This window comes from Pristis pectinata, chromosome 21, assembly GCF_009764475.1.
Source record: "Pristis pectinata isolate sPriPec2 chromosome 21, sPriPec2.1.pri, whole genome shotgun sequence".
NCBI classification, from domain to species: Eukaryota; Metazoa; Chordata; class Chondrichthyes; order Rhinopristiformes; family Pristidae; genus Pristis; species Pristis pectinata.
Genome location: NC_067425.1, coordinates 24,365,275 through 24,386,233, shown reverse-complemented (window position 1 = coordinate 24,386,233; position 20,959 = coordinate 24,365,275). Strand labels below are relative to the sequence as shown.

At 37.2% G+C, this 20,959-nt stretch overlaps 1 protein-coding gene across 3 annotated transcripts in view; it reads left to right on the top strand.

The window, feature by feature from the left end:
* The window catches only part of tyw1 (tRNA-yW synthesizing protein 1 homolog (S. cerevisiae)), a 115,366-nt gene that overhangs the window by 46,461 nt on the left and 47,946 nt on the right, over window positions 1-20,959 (top strand). For all 3 annotated transcript variants that reach the window (XM_052035845.1, XM_052035847.1, XM_052035848.1), the window contains 4 exons: window positions 2,510-2,628; window positions 6,879-6,988; window positions 12,943-13,120; window positions 15,206-15,341. In XM_052035845.1, the coding sequence (XP_051891805.1) occupies window positions 2,510-2,628; window positions 6,879-6,988; window positions 12,943-13,120; window positions 15,206-15,341 (543 nt within the window). The remainder of the gene's footprint in view (window positions 1-2,509; window positions 2,629-6,878; window positions 6,989-12,942; window positions 13,121-15,205; window positions 15,342-20,959) is intronic.

The window sequence follows — 20,959 nt, the reverse complement described above, 5'->3', positions numbered from 1 at the left end:
AGAAATTGCAAGACCTCAGGAGGATTATGAGACACTGAACCACATATAAGGACATTGATAAACATCTGAGAGGCAAGGGAGCTGGAGAAGTTTAGAAGAGAATTTCAATGCTTTGGGCCTAAGTTGCAGAAGGCAGGGGCACCATTGGGACAGGAGAAGGAAACTGAAGGTGTAGATGAGGCCAGAACAGGATCAAAACAGAATTTGGAGCTGGTGTTTTTGGACCTGGAGGAGATGGTCAGAGATGGTGGGGAAATTTGATGAGAGTTTTAAAATACTGTGTTTGAATCGAGTACTGATAGAGGTGAGCGTGTGTAGAAGTGATAAAGGAGCAGGAAATTTTGCAAGCCAGGAAAAGGACAGCGAGTTTAATTTCAATTTTACGGACATAGGAGAAGAGAGTTCAGACATGAGAGGAGAGTAATTGTCAAATTTGGGGATGATATAACTGCAGACAATGGTTTCTGCATCTGATGGACTGAGACAGGGAATGAGAGTGGTTATATTACAGAGGTCAGAAGTCAGTAGTCTTGGTAATGGCAAGCTTATAAACATGAACATTTTTTTTGTCTAATGATCTTAATCAGAAGTCCTAAGCATCTGAACCACCGATTTAACATGGACCGTTTCTATGTACAGGGCATCACTTGCCTAATACTAGAGGGCATGCATTTAAGGTGAAAGGAGGAGAGTTAAAGGCGATGTGCGGGGCAAATTTTTTTTTTACACAGAGAGTGGTGGGTGCCTGGAATATGCTGCCAAGGTTGGTGGTGGAAGCAGATACGACAGAGGGATTTAAGAAGCTCTTAAATGGGCACATGACTATGCTAAGAATGGAGGGATATGGACCATGTGCAGGCAGAAGGGATTAGTTTAATTAGCCATCCTAATTAGTTTGACACAACATCATGGGCCAAAGGGCCTGTTCCCGTGCTGTCCTGTTCTATGATTGACTGTTCTAAAAGCGCAGTTGAGTGTCAGGTAGATTGCTAATATTGCAACAAACAGGTTCAGTCTCAGACAGTAGACAAATCCCTCTCCCACTATTGCACTATATATTTTTTTCAGTATGTTTGAAATGTCTGATCCATGATATTCTAAATCACCTGTTATCTATTAAGCACTATATATATTAAGTGACCAGTAATGGATGACTAGACATCTCCAATTAAATAATGGAAAGACTGAAATCATGATCTTCACACCCAGTCCAATGCCACAACTTTCCTGGCTACCGGCTGAGGCTAAACCCATTAGCACTTTGGGCCTAAGTCATTGGACACTTTCCTTTGCATGCTGCACCTGGCAGATCATGTGAAGAAAAATAGCAGCTAAGTTCACAAATAGGTATGATTCAAAGAATTGAAAGGGAGAGGAAACTGACTGTCAGGGTTCAGATTAGCCTGAGCAGGTGATAGAGATGTGGATTGGGACCTGGAGAGAAGCATATAGGAGAATTGAGGTTTCAGATCAGAGAATTAAGTTCTGTTGGGGGTATTTGCCCAGGTGTTGAGATTTTGGGTAGTGGTGGGAGTCGGTACAGCTAGGAGTGGAAGGGAGTGGTTGGTGCTCGTCATTAGGTTGAACAGAACCTACCTGAGTCAGATCACAGCAGTAGACTAGAACTGCTCAAGGAGATCCTGTTTAAATTCTGCTGCTGTGATTTAAGCAGCGCTAATAAATCTTTGTTAAGAGTTTCCAGTAAAAACTGCACCTCAGAACAATGTAACCTAACTTCCTTTCAGTCCTCCGTTGAAGACAATGACTTGTTTACCACATCTAATGACATTATTCCCCATGCAAAGTTCCAGCCCTACCCTTCTCATACTTTATTTGTCAAATCAGTGCCTGCACTTGAAGATTCACCCACCAGCTCCTGCACCATACAATAACATTATATCTTTCTATCTCCTTCATGTATTTTGGGCCTGATCGTGCTGGACCACTCTGCTTCTAAAATCGCTGCCATTGGTCTGCCCATGTCTGCACATACCTTATCAGGACATGCAGGGGTTTCCTCACTGGCCTTCTGCAACCTGGATGTTGAGCAACATGGTCTGGGCAGACACTGAGCCTCAGGTGGCAGTTGTAAAGGCCCTGCTCCCTAGACCACCAAAGCGGGCTGGGAATTTGCCAGAAGTGAGACCTACAAGTGATTTTAAATATTTCTGACATTCAGAAAGATTTAAATACTGATGTAAAACAGAAATTTAATGTAAAACTAAACATAAACCACTTAGTTACATAGCAAATGTAAAATAATTTAATAACTTATCTATGAATTAAGAGGCAAAGATATAAAATCCCCACTGAAATCAGTGGGGTCTCAGATCCTACACCAGGTGTGACCTACCTCCCCATTTAAACAGGTGAATGCCAGCGGAACCACTGGCAAGACTGAGTCAATTTGGCCCATATTTGCTTTATTCATGTTCAATTTTTAAATGCACACATGTAGTAAGGGACTTAACTTGTAACATTTGTTGCTTTGATTTCTTTATTTCCACAGTCCATGCTTCGTGGTCGAGGTGGCTGCTACAAGCACACATTCTATGGAATTGAGAGCCATCGTTGTATGGAGACAACCCCCAGTCTAGCCTGTGCCAATAAATGTGTCTTTTGCTGGAGGTAAGAGACAGATGACAGTGCATATTAATTTAGTTGATTTCTCTAGGTTTTACTTGGTTAGAAGTTGTGTAAATTAACTGAATTAACCCTAAACTAATGTTGTGGGTTAAATGCAAAATTGTGTTGCAGACAGACCACGCTAATGTGCCTAATTTACTAGGAAGTCTGTTCTCCCAGTACAGTGATGATGGTGTGTTCTTTGCTGAGTCCCCGAGTATGATGAGAATTCGGTTCTTGCGTTAATGTCATAATGAAGATCATTTTGTGGGATTGTTAAATAATTGATTTGCATGCAATGACAAGGTCCTGAAAGCTGAGCATGATTTGGTTAAAGGTTAAGTCCTGCCAACTGTAAATGCTGCGCTCATGTTGCAGAGGCCTTTCAGCTATACGGTTTCATGCTCCATCGGTCTTTACTCTGAGTCGACATTGGCATCTTTCTTAGAGCTATGAGGCAATTTTTGCTGTTCTTTGTAGACAGCTGAGGGGGGTGAAATTTCATAGTTTCCAAGCTTTCTGATGATACAAAATTAGGTGGGATTGTGAGTATGGAGGAGGATGTAAAATGACTTTAAGGGAATATGGACAAGCAGAGAGAGTGGGTGAGAACATAATGGGTGGAATAAAAAATAGAAAAATGCATACTGATCCATTGTGATACACATAATTGAAAAACAGAGTATGTATTAAATGGTGAGAGACAGGGTAGAGTTGATGCTCAAAGTGTGCTCATGTACAAGTCGCTAGGTGAAGCAAGCAATTAGCAAGGCAAGTGCTTTGTTAACCTTTATTATAAGAGGGTTTGATTACAGGAATAAGGAAATCTTATTGCAATTGTATAGCACCTTGTACTTGCCATAGAGGGAGTGCAACAAAATTCATTAGAATAATATGATGCCAGGTTTGCTGTTTGAAGAGCGTTAAAGAGACATGGCTGTATTCTTTATGGATTAAGAAGGATGAGAGGAAATCTCATCAGAACTCACAAAATGCTTAAATGGTTGACAGACTAGGTATAGGGAGGGTGTTCTCCTTAACTGAAGAGTCTTGGACAAGAAGGGACAGTTTCAGAATAAAGAGTTAGCTGTTTGGGACTGAGGTGAGAAGAAATTTCTTCATTTAGAGAGTGCTGGACCTTTGGAATTCTCTATCCTAACTGTTGTAGTGGCGAGGGATATGGGAACTGTGGTGGAAAATGGAGCTGTGTTGGAATATCAGCTTGATAAATAATGGAGCAGCTTAAAGGGCTGTTTGGCACACTTCAGCTTCTCTCTCTTATATTCTTGTTACAGGCATGACAAAACTGGAAATGAGTAAAACCAGTGACATTTTAGGAATAAAGAATTAGATCATATAGATACAGCACATTTTAATTGATTGCCTTTATTTCCTCTGTATTCAGAGGCTAACTTGTTTAAAAATCTTGAAGTTGTTCATTGGAGAATTTTAGCCATTTAGTATCAAGCCATTTAGCATTAAGCTCGTAATTGGATTAAAAAGAAATTTTCTTTGAAACTGTTTTCAAAATTCAAAATCTTAATTAGCTTATCCCCAATTTAGCTTCAGACTTAAGTAGTTGTAACATCTGTTCACTTTTAAAGACAATGAAGGAGAAATTTTGGGCAAATATTAATGTTTTTAAAATGATGAATAACATTATAAACTACAGTGATAGTAAATGGCTAGAATTTGAGAGAATGAGGTCTAGATGTGTTTAATGGTGTTGGGGGAGAGTTTTAGGGAAAGCTAACCAGCCCAAAATATCCAGCTCCAAAAACAATATCACAAAAACTGGAGAAAGTTTATATTGCATGCTATTGTGTTGCATTATATTTGTGTGATGATGCTTACCTTTAAATCTTATCGAGTAGTGCCAGTGGTTATACAGTTACACTCTTTGTAAAAACAGTTATAGTTCTAATGGAGAGATAAATCTGTGAAAACACAAGACACTGCAAATGCTGGAATCTGGAGCAAAAAAACCAAACTGCTGGAGGAACTCAGTGGGTCAAACAGCATCTGTGGAGGCAAAGAGATGGTCGATGTTTCAGGTCGAGTCAGTGCATCAAGATTGATTTTTGCCCAGGATGAATTTGTGAATTGGAATTTTTTTTGAAGCTAAGTTAGTCAAAGTGATATTGTGATTTTTTTTCTAATCCTGTAGTACAGTGATCATGTTTGCCGAGTGTTCTTCAAAGTACTTCATAGCATGCAAAACATTGAGATGTGGATAGGGCTGCAAAGTAAATAAGCTGGTGATTGGGAATGGAAGAGGTATGGACTTAAAGGGAATCAGGACTATAGAGCTAATAAGCAGAATGACAAGAGCTTAGTAGTGTGTCCGTCCATAAATAAAGTGAAATCAAGGAACTATGATTAAAATTTCATATTAAAGACATTGCATTTGAATGGACAAAGCATTCATTTGAAGAGCTAATGGCACATATAAAAAGAAATCAGTTTGATCTGATAGCTTGGAGTTCTTTCCTTCTCCCCTATTCCATTCCCCTTCCTTCTCCCTTCAGGCTGTGATCACATCTGCTTCTTCAGATCCAACTGTTAGCTCACTTTTTAAAGACCTGTTACCATGTACTGCATTTACAAGTTAGAGAAAACAAGTGGCAATGTTCCCATCCCAAGCGTCTAAATCTTCCCTACCACAATATGCAAGAGGGGGCAAAAGAATACAATCAAGCAGCAGCTTTAGTGACCTTTGAGCACTTGCTTCCCTTCTGCTTGAGGAAGGGACGATGGATGCGTAGACACCCCAGTATTGTACTGTGACAAACCTGTATCCACCAATATAGTATTGTTACCGCAACAGATGTGCCCACAAGTACGATAGCTTTTGGCCTAGAGATGGATATGGATCTGGACTCTGGAGCCCAGGAGATTTTGAGGCAGTAGCCTAGAGATTAGCCATAATCTGACATGGCCTCTGGTCCCTGGTCTGGGTTAGCATGAAGTAGTCCTTGAGGATTTGTCCTACCTTTGGACTTCAGCCACAGCCTCCAAATCTCCTGCTCACTAAGCACTTCTAACTGTGGTGACAGTACCAACTGCTCCTTTTACAGAGTTGGGGCTGGTCTGGGGATTCTCAGCCCTGACCCCTCAACCTCTTAGCTGTAAATAAAAATTGATATCCTGCTCTGTCCAAGCTAGATGACAACCCTAGACACGTTCTACTGTTTTCTCATGAGCCTACTAACTATCAAGTGGCTAAGCCCTGTATTGATCCACTTTTGCCTCTCAGTGCTGCCCAGGTCAACTCTGATTGGGTGGGCTTGAGTTCAAAATGGGTGGGGCTGGCACACTCAAGGCTGCCCGTGTCTATATCCTGATTGAGAGAATCATAAACCTTTACAATTCTTAATCTTCGAGAGGTGACCTCTTTCTGCTTCTAGTACTTATGTTGTTGATGTTCTTATACTTTTAGGAAGTGAAACAAGATGTTAAATTAGTGAAAATCCTATTTTCAAGATAGTTTATGAATTGTTTTATTTTGACTAGATATGGTAAATTTAGTTTGTAGCTTATTTTGCAGTAAGGGATGCTGAAATCAACATAAACAGGACTTCTAATTTTGGTTAGGAGAAAGGCTAATCAATGAAAAGAATTGGTTAACTTTTAATTTTTTGAAGGTTCAGAACTGTGGATGTTCCAAGCTTGTCAAACAGTTTCTTCATGTAAATATTGCAAAATGGCAGCCTATATATGCAATTGAAAAACCCTATCCACACATTTTACTTTTCATGTGTGGCATCATAAAACGTGTCGGAGAAAGCTCCTGATGTAGCTGAAAGCAACTTGTCTGAGATTTATGAGAAGGGCAGGGCCAATTGCTGGAGGTGGTCCTTTGATGGACACATTTGCAATCTGAGAGAAAGTGTGAGAAATGTTTTCAGAAATCAGGTTATGTAGAAAGGCAGCTGAAGGGAAGCAACTCTTGTCTTTTGATTAATTGTGGAGAAATAAGGTTACAAAGACTGTGAACTATTGTAACTGTGGCATATTTTTTTGTTAACTAAATCATTTGTTGACGTATGACCTGAGCCTTGCTGGGATAGAGTCGATGTTAAATCCAACTGTTGGGAAAAATAACATGCATTTCAGAAACATGTCGCATATTTATTCAGGGTTGCTTTACAGTGCATGGATCCATGTATCATTAACATAGACTAGACTATAAAGAATCCTCCCTGGTTAAAAATATTATAGCTGACTGGCATTGTGCACATTTGTTTTATCAGGCATCATACCAACCCTGTTGGAACTGAATGGCGATGGAAAATGGATGAAGCTGATATGATACTAAAAGAAGCAATTGAGAACCATCAGAACCTGATCAAACAGTTTAAAGGTAAATAGTTGTCAAACAGTAACAGGAATCTTAGAAATTATAGGGTAAATATGTTGTTCCACACATTTAATGATAAGTGGGATAGGTTAGCAAATGAGGATGGCCAAGGAACAGGGGCAGTTCAGCTTTTGCCTTATTTCCATCCTTTGTCTTAAATTGTATCAGAGTTCAGCCCAGCCAGTCTATGGAGGAACAGGAGCAGTGATCCTAATTCTAAACACCCATTTATTTCCATGCACCACTCCTTCAACTAGCTTTCTCGTCTATTCTTAAGTATTTAAAATTCCATATTAAGAAGTAACAGTCTGACAATCCATTTCACAATCTCAGAATCCCCATTTTTGTTTTAAAGTGGTTTCTCCTACACACAAACAATGACTACACTTCAAAAGTGCTTTATTAGTGATAAAGTGCCTTGAGATATCATAATAGGGATGGGAAAGGCACTGTATAAATTAAAGATTTATAGCTGTTGGACCAAAATCTCATTCAGTATAACTAGCCTTGTATTAACTTCTCCTTCCCAATCTTTCTTAATTTTAAGCATCTCTGAAATCACTCCTTAACCTCATCTCTTCTGCAGAACATAACACCAGTTTTCAAGATATTTGTATTTCCTAATACTAAGCTTCACTTTAGCAAATCTGTGCTCTACACTTTCTATTAATTCAGCTTCCTTCCTTTGTCAAATAACAATTCTGACTATAATGAATATCTCCTGCATTTTCTGTTTTAATTTCCTTCCCTTAGCGTTTTTTAAAATATATTCATTCTTGGGATGTAGGTGGTGTTGGCAAGAGGAGCAATTGTTGTCCAGTAAGTGTAAAAATTTGTGAAAAAAAAAAAGTGAAAATGTAAAAAAAATTATAGATTTTTGTATTCCATGTGGTGAAGATGGTTCTAAATGCCAAAGTGGAATTTGCAGGTCATTGTCAATGGAGGAATAAAATAAATATCCAAGTTTGTTTTAATTCTGTTGTGGGATTCACATGTCACCAGAAATGACAGGATTTATTGTCCAGTCCAAACTGCCATTGAGCTGTAAATGAAAACTAAAAAGCTGCAGATGTCGGAAATCTGAAATAAAAACAGAAAACACTGGAAAAACTCATTATGTCAGGCATTTTTAGAACTGAAGAACTCCCAGAAAGTGCATGCGCAGATGCCTGGGACTTGCGTATGTTTAAAGCAGCTGATTGCTGAAGCCTCTGATCAGGAATTCCAGAAGAACTTGGAGAAAAAGAACCTATTTTCTTCAATTACACCATTTGTTTAGAGTAAGAACATTTACTTCTTTGGCAATGCCTCAGGATTCAGGATGACTTGCTTCCCTTCTGCCTTTTTGTCTTCTGAGGTGGCTGATGAGTAGGAACTGCAGACTTTTCCAGAGATGGGGCAGGAGGTGTCTTAAGGGGTGGGCGGGTGGCTAGTTTGTGACGTGGTGTGTTCCTTCTGCCACGACCACAGGACTTCTGTATGCTGCCGATGAGGGTCCTTAGTGCCATTCCAAATGCTCCTTCTCCACTGTGAGCAGTCATGGGTCAGAGGTTTCCTGGGGTGAATGGGGATGTTGCTGTCTTTCAAGGAGGCTTTGAGTATATCCTTGAATCTTTTTATCTGTCTGCCTGGTAATTTCTTCCTGTGACAGCTCGGAATACAGCGTCTGTTTCAGGAGTAGGGTGTCAGGCATGCAAATAACATGGCTTGCCAGCATAGTTGACCGATAGAGTCATAGAGCAATGCAGCATGGATACAGGCCCTTCGACCCAATGATTCCACGTTGTGAGACCACGGTGCCCACCCAGCTAGTCCCAATTTCCTGTGTTAGGCCCATATCCCTCCAAGCACCGCCCCTCCATGTACCTATCCAAGTGCTTCTTAAATAATACTGCTGTATCTGCCTCAATCACTTCCTCTGGAGATTCTCTCCTACAGCTTTCTCTAGTAGTTGTACTAGCTGCACCACGGGCAGGCTTGAGCCAGCTCTCTCCATATGGTACTAGGAAATCACTGGGTGCTGGATATAGAAAAGGATGCGAGCAGAACACCATCTTGACCACAGTGCTAAAGAATTGTCCTCATGAATTAGCCATGCCTCTTGACAAGCTGTTCCAACTCAACTGCAACACTGGCATTTACCTAACAATGTATAAAATGGCCTTGTATGTCCTATACGCAGATATCGGGACACTTTCAATCCATCCATTACCACTCCATCAGTGTACTCTTAAATATCAGCAATATGATGGAAGTATTGTAATAGTAGAAGGCTATAGTGTTTAACAAATTCACTATAGACCTGGAATTTCTTTATTCAAGGTGCTGCACATTCTGTGGCTACAACTGGGAAAGTAAATAAATGTTAGTCTCAATATACAGTAGTTGAGGAGAATTGGATGGATTTATTGATAAGGTTATGCTTTTAAGTATTAATCATGAAATGCAACTAACCTTATGTGTGTATGCATAAAGTGTTAATGAATCATAGGGCTAATTTGAAATGTGATAGTATCCATTACAGAGGTAAATATAAAATTCAGGAAGGAGTTATTTACTCTGATTGTACTTATTTTCTAATACTACTATTTGTATAGTCATTAAACGTATCATTTGTCATTCAAATGTCAGCCGAGTTATATACTGTATCTGTGTAAACACAAAAACACGGGGCCACCAACAGTGCATGTTTTCGGGCTGATGCATGGTGTGTCACACATTACAAATGTGAAATTGGATAATAAAGGACCGACAAATGAGAATGAAGTAGTTGAGTAATGAATAAATGAAAAGCACTTGGAGGATGTAAATCAATTGATGAAGAGGCCATAAATGAGAATGCAAACAATGAGTCAAAGATGAGCTGCAAGAAAAATCAATCATTAAAACAAGCTAATCCAACAAATCCAATCACTTCAAAAACTATACCATTTGTTTAAATATCTTCTTTGATTTCTTTGTTAAATCTTATGCTATAAGAAAACAATTCTTAAAAATCTGAATAATTTTGAATGAAATTTGTATCATTATTGTTTCTGCATAGTGCTGTTAATGTTTAGGCAAACATTTTCTTAGAGGTATTCTGTTAAGTCTGTAGCCTAAGGTTCAATGTTTGTCTAAAGCTGCTTATTATAAATATACCCTTATTTTGCCTATGCATTGTATGTTTTCTGAATGTTATTAGGTGCCTTTTTTTATCCTGTCAGTGCCATCTTAACCAGGTTTGCTATCCAGAGCCCACTTCTGCCCCCAGCAATTTTCACTGCTCATGTAACCACAGTAACCCCAAACCATGTGAACTGCACCACTTGACAAAAATTGTGGAAGCAGATTCAATAGTAACATTCAGAAAAGAATTGACTAAATACTTGAAAGGGAATTAAGATTACTGAGCTGTGGAGAATGAGCAGGGGAGTGAAGGAAGTTTACAAAGGAGCAGCTACAGGCTAAATGGTCTCTCTCTGCTACATACTCTTATAGTGTTAGACTTTGTCGGTTTCTCCACAGTTGTGTGAATGGCTATTCCCCTTACCTAATACTGCCTATGACCAACTCCTGTAGTAGAGATCCTTTAACTGCACTCTATTACTGTCTGACTTGTGGTTTCTAGACAGCAAAAGTCCCCATGGGCTATTCCCCATTTCTGCAATCCACTTCGGTTATTAATTTTAGAATCAAAAGCTTATTTCTAGTGCGATCTCTTCCCCTCAGTGCAGTCAAAACCAAAACTCCTGCTGCACCTTTGGAAAATTTCAGGATCATATCTGTCCTGCTAAACTCTGAGAGCCTGTAGTGGTGTGACCAAACCACAGTATTCAACAATACTCTGCCATCACTTCTAACTCCAAAATGGTGAGCAGACATTACTTCCCATTTCTTGCATATCTTGTCCGTTAGTAGACAACTTACTGACTCCACACTGACATTTTCATCCTGTGCTTCTAGGCCATCTTCAATGATTCCCAAATCTCAAGTCTCAATATTGTCCACTTTCTCTCAGATAATCAGAAAGGAGGAAGGTAAAATTATCATGATAGGTAGAGGTTGGACAAAGTTAATTAATTAATACATTGCTTCCTTATTTTCACCTTCATCAAAAATGCAACGATTTATGCATGAATCAAAAATTAAATCTTTAAATATTCCAATAAAGAAACCATTTAAGGGGCTAAGGAAGCAAGAAGAAACCCAATGCAGATGGGTGGCAGGTAGTGAGGATATTGGAGCTGGTAGCTAAAGACACACTTTTGATCAAAGACAGGACTAAAAAAATAAGGCAAGCTACTGCCTTCTCAGTACATGAAAAATTACCAGCTGCCACAATTAGATCTGGAAATAAATCAGGCTGTGAGTCAGGCTCTGTGACCTGATGTAACTTGTTGAGAGAATGATTATTACAGGTAGGGTGTGATGGGTGCAGTTTCCAGGAACCTTTAAAAAATGCCAGCTGAGAAATTGGTTTTGCAGATTAGACCTCCTGGCATAAAATGATGAAGTTGGGAGGGAGACAGATGGGTATGAATAAAGGGTTGTAATAAATTAGTGTTGCTCATGCTGGTAGTGGGTGTTCCAGAGGTTGTTTTTCTTCCCTGCTGTTTCCCTGTACATTCTCTTCCAATTCCCACTTCTGTCCCTCTGTACTCTCCTCATCATTTCCCTCACCCCATTTCCTATCTCTTCCTCTACCCTCTTACTGTTTTGTTTTGCTTCAACTTTCACACTTCATGCATGTGTACGCACACACACACACACACACACACACACACACACACACACACACACACACACACACACACACACACACACAAATGATAGCTCTGTAACTTAAAAAGAACAAACAATCTTTACACTTAATCTCTTCTAGAATTTATCTTCTAGCTCTCAAAATATCAAACAAAATTGATAAATCTAAAAGGAATTGCAGGATGTCAATTACAAAATGTATTGATGCATCCTAATAAATGTATGCACTGAATATGTTCAGTGCACATTCTGTATTCAGCTAAAATAATGGCTCTGGGCAAAAATATCATGACCAAGATTTTTTTGTTTGCTTTGAGGCCTTCAAGGATAAACATATAATGTTAACTTTAAAGGAATAAAAAAAATCTGGTTAATAAATTAGCCACAATGTTTTAAAATACACACATTTTCATTTTTATCTTTTTACTTAAAACTGTATTTTGTACTAGGAGTTTCAGTAACCAACAAGTAACAATATGTTGATTTCTTGTGCTGTCCTTGATGGTGCTTCTACTGCACTTGAAGATGAATTAGACCTGGTCAAAATAGAGAGAAAAATCCAGATAACATCCTGAAGTTTGTGTTCTTTGCCACCGGGCTTAGTGTTTTATTAATTGAGTTTGATCCAAGTCAGATTAAGTTCTGTAATCTGTTATTAAAAAATATCCACTTTGAAGGAATTAAACCATTCAGGACCTAATTTGAGTAAATGTCATTTGAAGTACATCATATTTGAAAGCTATGACTGCTTTTGTAGAGTAACATGTCAAGATAGCTTCTAAGCATCTTCCCTTGCAAACTATTTGATTCATTATCTTTACCCAAGCTACAATGTTGTTTGATCAATGGAACAAATTTTCCTCAGTTTTGACACCTTCTGCAACTGTGAAGAGCCATTTTGCCTAAATATTGGAATATGAGTGGATGAATTAACTAATTTTAGCACATTAATAACCAGGAGAAAAAAATTATGCTCTCTAATTAAAACAATAATGTATATCCAGGTTACTTGTTTTACTGAGTACAAAATTTTTTTGATATCAGCTGTATGTTTAAAATGCAGTTGATTATGTTTTATGTTTGTAGTTAGTGGTATTGATGTCTTTCAGTTTGTTTTTATAGTTGAATGTTATCTTGGGTGAATAAATTCTGGTCCAGTACACGAAACATACCACTTAGCTAAGGTTTTACTCAAGTATCTGTTGTTCTTGCAGGTGTACCTGGAGTAAAAGCTGACCGTTTTGCAGAAGGCATGGTGGTGAAACACTGTGCTTTGTCATTAGTAGGAGAGCCAATCATGTACCCAAAAATCAACCAGTTTATAAAGTTGTTGCACCATCAAAATATTTCCAGTTTTCTTGTTACAAATGCCCAGTTCCCTGAGGAAATCAGGTGAGGATGAACTTAGTAGCCTCTAATGGATGAAGTTTTGATACATACCAGAAAATTAACTTAAAAGGAAATTGTGCTTTTATTTTCATAACAGCTTTTTAGGATAGGGTTTGTTGTTTACTCTGGATTTTAATTGATTTTGAAACACTGTCCAATGAAAAAGAAATATACTTCCTGCTATGTGTTTATCTAATAAAATTTGTTTGTTTTTCAATTAATTAACCAAGATCTAACCGACCTAACACTACCTACAGGAAAAAATGGTGGTAGTTACAAAGAAAATTAAAGCATTGACCTAATTTAGCTGTGGACATAATGGGTGCATCCTCTTTTTAATTCAACTGGATATTCGGTTAAAGTATTCATACTTTTACACCCTATTTTTCTTTTAGTGTGGATGAACCACTTGTGCTGTAAATTTCACATCGTTTAAGTCACTGATAGTAAATCTGATTCTGATTTTGTCATAAAAATGATCTTGAGCAAAAATGTTTTCAATTTCTAGAATCATTATCTCATTGTTCTATCAATTTGTGGTGCCAATGTTAATAAAAACAAGTGAGGTGTTATTTTGTTAAAATGAATGAAAATTAACCAGGAATGTTAAAGATAGCAAATATATTCATAAGTGTTCTGTTTTGAATACAGGCTGAGACTTTACCAATCAACGTACAGAAAGAAGACGCATTTTCACTGCATGCCATATTAATTACAATTACTGATATGATTTTTCATTTGAAATTTGCATTTTATGCATAGGGGAATTGTATATAGAAGGAATTGGTTAAGAGGAAATGTATCTTTTTAATGGATTAAAATCTCATTAGATATGGATTTTATCTTCACTTTTTCAAGGTTAAATATAAATTGCTTTTTATTTGTCTCAGCATGTCCCATTGTTGTCCAAGTCACATAATGCTTGAAGTTTGTAAGGACCCTTCTAAAATAAACTTAGACAGTCAACCAACTTTGGAGATGGCTATAAATTTGATAGTAAAGACCTCTGTAGTTTCTTTCCCTAAATCAAAAGGGAAGCTCTTTTAGTCTATTGTTCCTGAATAGAATGGAGCAGGAAACACTATTTATGATCATCATCATTTGGCTGGTCCAATTAAATTTTTTGTTCAAGATGGTCATAAGACTTGTGCAAGATGAATATTACTTACTTTTTAATTACTGTTTGCTAGCCCAAGCCTAGATGCTGCACAGTTCCTGTGAGAATTTTAGGAATTAGATTATTTTGTAGGAGGTATGACACTTGAATCATCTGTGTAGTCTCCCATTCTTAACTCAGTGATAGGATTGGACATTTGTGAAGCAGCTATAAATAGTTGGTTTAAGTGTATTTCCCTGAAGGATTCAGGTAGAGATGCAATTAGTTTCTGACAAGACAAACTAGCTCAGGTGTGTCAAATATGATTCTACTGCTCGAGAGTTTTGGCCTTGATTCACATTATCCTCAGTTTCGTTACAGCCCCTTGGTATACTCAGATAAATGCTGCCTTATTGCTGAGGGTAGTTTTTTCATCACTCCTCTGCAGTAACTTTCTGATTGAAATCTTATTTGGAGGTTAGAGGTTTCACCTGGACAAAAGATTTTAATAAAAAGCATTTTGAGTGATTTGATTGGTCTAGCCACAAACATTCATGTGTAATTATGCATATGGTAAATCAACATCTTAAAATAATTACATAGATATTTCCAAAGTTGCAAAAACCACGGCAGCTGGTAATTAGAGCACACAGAGCAGTGGAATCCAAGTCACATGCACAGTTTTCTAATTTAGGAGACATCAATAACCTTATGTTATTAACTTGGCACCATGTTTGTTTTTGAATTGCGAGGAATTGCAGATCTCCATCTTGTATTTTGGTTTGTCCACAATTGTTGGCAATGTAATCTTGAGAATCTTTTTCCTTGATCACTTTGAAAGCAAGAGAGGGAAAGAAAAGTGATTTAAAAAAATCCTTTATCAGATGGACTTTACAACTAATTTCAGGAATTTGATCACGTTAGATAAAATTTTGTTTAAAGAAAAGCACCATTAGCAGAATAATGTGCTCCAATTTTTTTTCTTCATTCAGAAATCTTGAGCCAGTTACTCAGCTTTATGTCAGTGTGGATGCAAGTACTAAAGACAGCCTCAAGAAAATTGATCGTCCTCTCTTCAAGGACTTTTGGTCAAGATTTCTTGAGTCGTTGAAGGCATTAGCAGACAAGGTATGAAGATTATTCAGTGTTGCAAATTTATATTTCATCCATGAAATATATGTTGGTGTGCTATTTAAATTTGAGAGAATTTTGAAATATTTTTGACATATTGGCAGTGGGCCTGCAGTCAGTATTTAAACATTGATGCATTTAGAAGCATTGACTTCATATTGAACCTTAGATTTCCTTGGCCACTTAATTTCTAAATGGTCACATTCTCCATTATGATCCTTTTCCTTCTATCCCTGCCCCTCCTAAAGTAATTGATATCTCCTGCCTATTATCTGTAGACAGTATAAACAACTAAAGGGATTGTATGCTGATATTTGCTCTTAAGTTAACTGACAATGCCCCAACTGGTTTCACAATAGCTTGACATCTGCGTGTTGGAATGGAAGAAAAAGCTAGAAAATAGTTGAGGTTTTGCCATTGGTTAAATTTATATGCAGTGCACCAAAATAGATAGTCTATTAACTTTACTTCGATGTATTATTGGAGTTAATTCATTATGCTCAGCATAATTGATTGATGGTCACTGTAGATTGAGCAGGTGAAATTGGGCTGAATTGAACTCAATCCAATCAACCATTGAAACTCTTAATTGCACTAGCCTTTAACAGCTGCACAGCTCCCAACATCCTGCCAGCCATGTCACTGCGGTTATTCTGCGGGAAATGAGCGGTAACATGGCTACAGGCAGAGGAAATTTAAGAAACTGCCCTGATGATCTTCTGACATTGCAGACTGCTCATAATCTCTTGTAATTTGATCCCCACATTTGGGATTGTGATCTGGTTCTGAATAACTCCAGAGACTGGTGAAAGTTTGCCCCCTAAAAGAAAGGCCAGAGGAAGATAAGCTCTGTACTGCATTCATTGCCAATCACTTTACTGCATTTAATGTGTGCCATAATCTTTGAGGACAATTAACAACATTCAATAATGATTTATTTTATTTTCTGTGTAACATTGAATGTCATTCTTCCATGATGATTAATTTCTCCTTGCATTCCCTAGCCTATTTGGTTTTGATTCTTTGTGATTATTTCTTCAGGTCTAATAGACTTTTTCAGCCAAATCCCTTGTATTCTGATTAGTAATTTCTCTATTTAATTTGTTGTCTTGCTTTAAAATGCAGCAACTCTGCATATTGATATGTAAATATTCAGTATTATGTAACATAGGTTTATTTACAGCTGCTCCTTATATTGAATATGTGTTTATGAACATGACGGATCTTGTATTGTTGTGCTCGTATTACTTTGGCATTCAGTTGAGTTGTGAAGTAATAAATTAGAGTCACTGTAGGAATATATTTTCTACATCCTTCACAATAATTTATACTGAATATGAATATAGGGCAAATTAAATGAGAATGAAGAACTTTGCAAGTTAACAGTGAATGACTTGTATGGTAATTGAGTTTAGACTTCATTACCCTAAAGTATTCTTCTTACAAAATGTCTTCATTAGTTGAATGATAAACACAATGTATGAATGTTGTTTGATGTTCTTTTCAAAAATGAAAGAAGTCTAACAGGTGGAATAGAAAGGAAGTAAGCTATTTCTCAGATGTATTTATTCGAGAGTATGTGCACTTACATGAGTGCATTTATATAAATATTTTACAGTTCTGAAAACATCAATGAAATTTATATCGTTTTATGTTATCACTTTGTAGTAAGTATTATTTTGAGAACTATGCTTGTAGTCCTTCCCAATATCCCCATAGGAATTGTTTTTAATCTGGAACATAGATTTTAAATGCTAACATTTGATCATTGCTTATGCATTTTACAATTATTTTTCTACTGCTTTAACATTTTTGAAAGTTCTTGTAAGATAAACTTATAAAATCTTGTAATTGTTTGAGCAGTTTGGTTCTGTTCCAGTTTCCAAAATATCGCACAACTTCTCTTGTGAATTTTGCAATGATTTAGAAGGTGGAACTTTTGAATAATTCAGTATCAAATTTGCTGACTACTTTTATTTGGAACAAAAACACTTTGCGCAATTTACTAAAAGCTCACAATGCTGTTCTTTCTAATGTTTTAATCTGTATGTGACTGTAGAGCTTTAGCATGAATTCTATAAATGACGATGACAGTTCCTGCCTATAAAACTTGTCAGAAACAGCTGGTAGGCATTGCTCATTATTCTTGTGTAAAATATTTCAGTTAAATGTTAATTTAACCTGTCAGCAATCACTTAGTAAAATGCATTTAAAGTCCAAGATGAAATAAAGATAAATTTAAAAGGCTAAATTTTTTTTTAATTTTTGCAGTATTATCTCACTTGTGCAGCTTTGCTGTCACTCTTTCCATTTTGTTCCTGGTTATATCGGGCTCTTTATTCCCCTTCCAACCATGCAACCTTTTCTTCTTTCTTTTGTACAGTACCAAGATTTCAGTTACTTTCCCTCTTATTTGTCACTCTTTCTCTGCTAAGCTCCTCTTCTTCCACTCTTCTCAGCTTCATCTCCTCCTGTTAAGGCCAGTTGTTTGCCTCTGTACCTTCTTCGACAACCTTTATAATAGGCATCTGGAAAAATTTCTCCTTGAGCTATAGACCCATCCTGGAAAATTCCTATTCCTTACTGATTAAACTCTATAACTTCCTTCTCATCTTCATTCTACAGTTCCTCTGAAATGAGAACTCTATTGCAAATAATGTTTCGGACATCTATCTTCAACAGCATCCTAGCACTAACCGATACACATGGGTGGCTTGTTACAAATCTTTTCACCTCATTGATGCTTCACATTTTCCATCATTTGACCACCCAAGTTGCATTGGCTTAATGTAGTCTTGTTTGTCAAATTGCCTCTTTGTCCCATCCCATATTCCTGTGAAATTTTCACCTTTGAGTACCTCATCCTCCTTTTTCTTCTAAATCACAGCATCTCTGACATTGACAAATGCGCACTACTCCTTAATCTCCTCATTTTTTGACAAGGTTGTCTTTCATTTCCCAACCCATCAGGTAGGTCCATTTAATGAAGTATTGCTCATATATTTTTATCTTTCTCCTGTATTATAATCTTATTGTCTCTCAACAAAGCACACAAGACTTTTTTGTTCTTTACCTATATTTTATCCCTGCATCTGCAAATGAGGGCTCAACTTCTATCCATATGTTGAAACCCAGCCTACAACTCCACCACTTCTCATGACCACACAGCCAACTTGCTGCTGCATGACTCTCTTGTGTACAACAGCTTTTAATGTATGACTACTCCCTCCCTGGGGAAACTCTTGTCCATGTTTTGTCCTTCCAGTGCTTTCCTCACTAACAATCCATCACTGTTATAGCCTCAACGTGTCCAAAATATGTCCCACAGCAAGCCTCTTGCATACGTTATTCAATCCTTGTTAGCTCTCTGATAGTAGCACATTAAATTGAAAATTTGCATTTCAAATAGCACCATGGCTTTGCTTCCTTGTACAATACCCTCATCATACACCTCGTGAAATGAAATATTGTAAAGGGACAAATCTGCTCATTGATAATTAATGTGAAATCACCCTTTCAAAAAGGCGAGATATAGCAAACTTATGACAAAGCCGAAGATTACATTGGTGGAGGTAGTTTTGAAAGGGAGCATGCTGCTTGTCACTTACAGGGATTTCATTTTAATGTAAAATAAAGTCTGTAGAGGTGAAATTATGTTAATGGAACATAAAACTGTCCAATTGTGAGTTTTTTTTTGCTTAATACAAGTGATAGCCCTCAGAACAAGTTCAAAGAAATCTAAAGATGTATAATAGAATGTCTGTGAGTCCTGTGCATAGCTCAGTCACTAAACAACCTAGAAATCTGAAATTTTGCACTTAAGTTAGGTTGGCACAAGAATGTGCACTGCACTTTTAGTTTTAAAATCGCTATAGGAGGCCCTCCATAGCCCAGAGGGGCCTAATTTTAATTTTTACCATTAAAAATCACTGAGTTTTTTTTCAGATCTGTCTTTGAGGTGCTAAATATTTGGGTGGACATGACCTAGGTACTTTTGGTCTATCTGAACAACAAAGAGAAACTGAACATCTGTGCACCGAATTTCTGCGGGAGACCAGCTATGATTTAAACCAGTTAGATGAATATATTCAGGAGAAAGAACCAAGTTTAGTGAGATAGCAAAGAAATGTCTTAGATACTATTATAGAGGTTGTTTACAATTACCAAGGAATTTATTTTTGATGCTTCTGGTGGAAAGAGAAAAACTTTCCTTATTAATTTTCTTTTGGCCCAGGTTCAAAGGCATCATTAGGCATTGCTTTGACACTTTTGACAGGAGGGAAAGCTGCACATTCAGCTTTTAAACTCCCTTTAACTTTGACAAATGTGAAGACTCCAATGAGGAACTGCAAAGGAAAAAAATTCTAAAGGATTGTAAGCCTACTGTTTGGAATGAACATACAATAGCTTGCAAAGCGGCCATTGAAGCATTAGATCAAACGTTGCAAATCTTAGACATAATAACAAATTAATGGGAGGTGTTATTTGAGTGCTAGCTTGAAATTTTCATCAAACACCACCAGTAATTCAACGAGGTACTAAAGCACATGAATTGAAAGCCTGTATTAAAGCATCATGTATTTTGGGAAATGTTAAACGATTACATTTGGAAACCAGTAGGCATGCGCATTTGACAGGCAATCCATCTGTGAGAGAGTTTGCTTTGAATTTACTCAAATTAAGAAAAAGGGAAATTAAACGTGAAGACTTAACAGGAGTGATTTCAATGAAAACCTTGGGCTGAATTGTTAGATCGCTCCATGATCTGATGCAAGCTGTTTTTCCAGATGTCGCTCAACACACTGTGAATTACCAATGGTTGTGCAAAAGAGCAATTTTAGCACCAAAAAAATGATGCAGTGCAGGCCATGAATAAAGACCTTCTTTCAAAGCTTCATGGACAAACCTGTACAATGTAAATCTATTTTCAGTGTGACAGACATTGATGAGGCTGTACATTTTCCTGTTGAATTTTTAGACTCTCTAACACCACTTGGTGTGCCGTCACATAATCTTGAACTTTGCTTCCTTGTACAATACCCTCATCATAAACCATGTGAAATGAAATACTGTAAAGGGACAAAAAAAAAAATCAAATTGAATAAGCTCCAATCATGCTAGTCAGGAATTTGGATCCACTGATACTATGTAACAGCACAAGGTTATCAGTTCAAAAATCACTACCACATGGAATTGAAGCTACAGTAATGACTGATAATGCCATTGGAGAAAATGCCTTCATCCCTCAGACACCAATTATCCCATATGATCTACCTTTTCAATTCAAACAACTTCAGTTCCCTGTTAAACGTAGTTCTGCTATGAACATTAACAAGGCACAATGTCAATCTTTAAAAGTTGTTGGCCTTAATCTCAAAACTCAATGCTTTCTCCAGGGTTAACTATATTTTGGTTGATCCAGAGTTGGAAATAGAGATAATATATACATTATTACACCAGATTCAAAAGATATACATTTATTTTTCAGAATAGAAGATGTGTTTACACAGTTCCTTATGAACTATAAATATAATTGAACATTTGCCACGTTTGTCTACAAAATGTGGTCGCTCTGTAAAGAGATTTATGATTGGTGATTAAGTATTTAGGTCACC